At 39.5% G+C, this 3,384-nt stretch overlaps 1 protein-coding gene across 1 annotated transcript; it reads left to right on the top strand.

Moving 5' to 3' along the window:
- Positions 478 to 2,440, top strand: LOC105156736 (zinc finger protein CONSTANS-LIKE 16-like). The gene is made up of 2 exons (XM_020691366.1): positions 478 to 1,694; positions 2,019 to 2,440. The coding sequence occupies exons 1-2, from the start codon at positions 579 to 581 to the stop codon at positions 2,286 to 2,288; spliced, it is 1,386 nt and encodes a 461-aa protein (XP_020547025.1). The 5' UTR covers positions 478 to 578; the 3' UTR covers positions 2,289 to 2,440.

Raw genomic sequence — 3,384 nt, 5'->3', positions numbered from 1 at the left:
GACTCCCCACCAATCAACAGCCAAAAATTAGGATTAAATTTTCTGCCATAGCCAATAAGAGAAGGTGTAAGGCCCCATGTGGGTCCCAAAACAACCACCCCTGCAGAAAAGTGCATCTAAGAAAGCCTTGTACATTTTTTTTCCTTAATACGAACAAAAAGCTAGGTTGAAATAAATTTGGTACATGGATTAAGATAATTTAGTTGATACAAATGTTTAGTGTGTTGAAATTCATTGAGATATTGTTCAATTTAGTTAAAATGAGTGGACTACTGTCATTTTATAAAATGTACATATGAATTTTAGTTTGTTTAAACTTGTAATATTCAACTAGAGAATTTAAGAGTTTTAACCCCTGGACGAGAATATTAATGGTGAGCTTTAGATAGTAAAATAAAACTCAGAAAGTGCATGCTATGGCCCAGTGGCTAAATGCCCAGAGCAAATAATTGAACTTAATGTCAACCTGCTCTATACATAAACGTGAAAAGCCAACTAGTTTTTGGATTTGTACCTTCTCTTTGAATTAGTTGCCTTTCCGAGCCTTCCAATTTCATCCCTGATATAGCACGAGACACATGCAAGAACTGAAACCCATGGTTTCAGACAGAAAATTGGCTAACGCTGTCGGCGGAAAATCCGCAAGAGCTTGTGATAACTGCGTACGAAAAAGGGCTCGCTGGTACTGCGCTGCCGATGATGCATTCTTGTGCCAATCTTGCGATTCTTCTGTCCACTCCGCGAACCCTTTGGCCCGTCGGCACGAAAGGGTTCGTCTCAAAACAGCATCAATCAGTTCTTTTGACGACGGGTCCAAAGCGGGACTTCAGATTTCCGTGCCCTCTTGGCATCAGGGTTTCACCAGAAAAGCTCGAACTCCGAGGCAGAAAAAACCAGGAAAACTGATCAACAACTCTGAGGATCCCATTAACAGGATTAGTCATCCTCTTCACCTCGTGCCTGAAATTTGCAGCGAAGAGCAATCCCATGAAGAGAACGAGGAGCAGCTTCTTTATAGGGTTCCCATCTTCGATCCCTTCGTTGCAGAATTATGTACTTCTGCAAATTCACCGGAGGTTTTAACAACCACTTTTCAAATCAATGATGAAGAGAATAAACGGGGTTTCGGGCATGAGTCCAAAGCGGCGGCAAATGGTTTCAGCCAAGAAATGAACCATTTGCAAGGATTTCTTCCATCTGACATGGATCTTGCGGAATTTGCAGCCGATGTCGAGAGCTTACTGGGAAAAGGGCTGGAAGATGAATCTTTCCATATGGAAGAATTGGGACTTTTTGATTGTGACGAAAAGGGAAAAGAATTGCACGACTGTTCTAATTTGTTGCCGAGCGGAAGGGTGAAAGTTGAAGATGAAGATGTTGCTGAATTAATGGCGATGGGTCATGAAAATCATCATCTCGATGTGGAATTTGACATGGGAAGAGAAACTTTCGAGCTGAAATTCGACTATGGTTCTCCGGTTGCATGTGAAGAAGAAGACATTAAAGCCCAAAATGAAGAGAGAATTGGCTGGAACAGTTGTTTCCAGGAGTGTAAAATGGGTGATTCCAGTAAGACATTTTTGAGGCTTGATTATGAGGGTGTTTTGTCAGCTTGGGATGACAAAAAATCTCCCTGGACAACCGGCGAACGCCCCAATTTGGATTCCTGTGACTGCTGGCCTGATCATTGCTTGGTATGGTTTTCCAATTTTGACATAAATATACTAATTTCTTCAACTTCGGTTAACTTAAACATCTCATCAATATTGTTTCCAATTGAACAATATTATGTAATAAAAGATTCGAACTGCGCGTATACATGCATCAATCAGCTATGTGCAATCGTTTACACTTTACAGTTTGTACAAAGATGCACAAATATAGGTAAGAGTGTAATTGTCTATTTTCAGTCTTGAAGTGTTGTAAAGGGCGACTATATATAAGTAATATTGGGAGTTAGTAATTAAGCATGACTGCAGAATCTATATTAATTATGATGGTAATTTGATGAATTTCAGGGCACAAGTGGAGCAATGCATGTATATGGAGAAATGGGAAGGATGAGCGGGCATGCGGCAGCAATGGCGGATGGAGGGAGAGAAGCGAGGGTGTCGAGGTATAGGGAGAAGCGGCGAACCAGGTTGTTTTCCAAGAAAATAAGGTACGAGGTTCGGAAATTGAATGCTGAGAAGAGGCCCAGGATGAAAGGGAGGTTCGTCAAGAGATCAAATTTTGCGCCACCTGCCGCCGCCGCCGCCGCTGCTGCTGCTGCTTTCTCTTTTAATTAATGCTCAATAAATAGGGTGAAACAGTAAACTGCAGTTTACTGTCAGGCTTAACTACTACTCTGTACGTAATGCGTATATATATGCTGCCATGTACATAGCCATCGTATCAATATATATATATATATATATATATGTGGAAAAACGCAATCTCCTTGTATTAACATAAGTGTGCAAATATCATATTGATGAGGATTACCCTTATTTCATACTAAAAGGACAAAAAAGCCCTTAATGGATTCCAAAATCGGTCCCAAACTCATTGTCTCTCCCCCAAGGGTTTTGACACCTTGAAAATCTGCTACAAGAAATTAGAAATCTTCTATCCCAAACTGAGTTTAAAATATCACACATTTTTAAAGAAGATAATCAAGTGGTCGATTATTTTTCTAACCAAGCACATTTCAATAAACATCCACCATTCTATTTTCTGATAATATCATAGGTATTTCTAAAGGTTTGATTAGACTTGACGCTTACTTCTTCCCTGCTATTAGAATCAGAAGTACTAGTACCTCTAATTTCAGTTAAAATATTTTTCAAGAAATTATGGGCACTTCATTACTGATTGGTTCTTTGCTGATACTTGTTGTCCTATCTAAGCCTTTTCTGTGATGTTTATGTGATTGTACCTAAATGAATTCCTTGGAGGTTACTCATTCATTAAATACATTCTGGCTTAGCTCTTCTATACAAATTCATTTGGCGATCCACGATGTGATGGGATAACAATAATTTTTTTTGACTCGTCATAATTTTTCTAGTACATGTTCGTGTCTTTTGTTGTAATGGAGTAATACTCCTTATTTAATGTTGCTCTATCTGTAAGGGAGTATTACTCCTTGTTCATGGCTTTGCTAGAAATTTTAGGGAGGTAGCTCTCCCCGCTATAACTATTTTTGTACATCTAAATATAGAAGAACTGGGGACTCCAAAAAGCTCCCCCACCTCTAGATGGTTTTCAAAAAAAATAAAAAAGGACAAAAAACCCCTTCACTTAAGGACAAAATAGACAAAACAAGCACGATCCGTGTGACCAGCTTGCTAGTCGAATTTTCGGAGCTCCAACCCGTGCCAGAACCTGCAAACCTACTCAGAT

The sequence above is a fragment of the Sesamum indicum genome, linkage group LG2 (genome assembly GCF_000512975.1).
Source record: "Sesamum indicum cultivar Zhongzhi No. 13 linkage group LG2, S_indicum_v1.0, whole genome shotgun sequence".
Lineage (NCBI taxonomy): Eukaryota > Viridiplantae > Streptophyta > Magnoliopsida > Lamiales > Pedaliaceae > Sesamum > Sesamum indicum.
This window is presented reverse-complemented; position numbering and strand designations above follow the sequence as displayed.

Bases quoted from the DNA above. Each gene is read 5' to 3' on its own strand.
- LOC105156736 (XM_020691366.1), top strand. From the start codon at position 579: ATGCAAGAACTGAAACCCATGGTTTCAGACAGAAAATTGGCTAACGCT. The intron at 1,695-2,018 runs GTATGGTTTTCC...GATGAATTTCAG, and splicing joins GCTGGCCTGATCATTGCTTG to GGCACAAGTGGAGCAATGCA.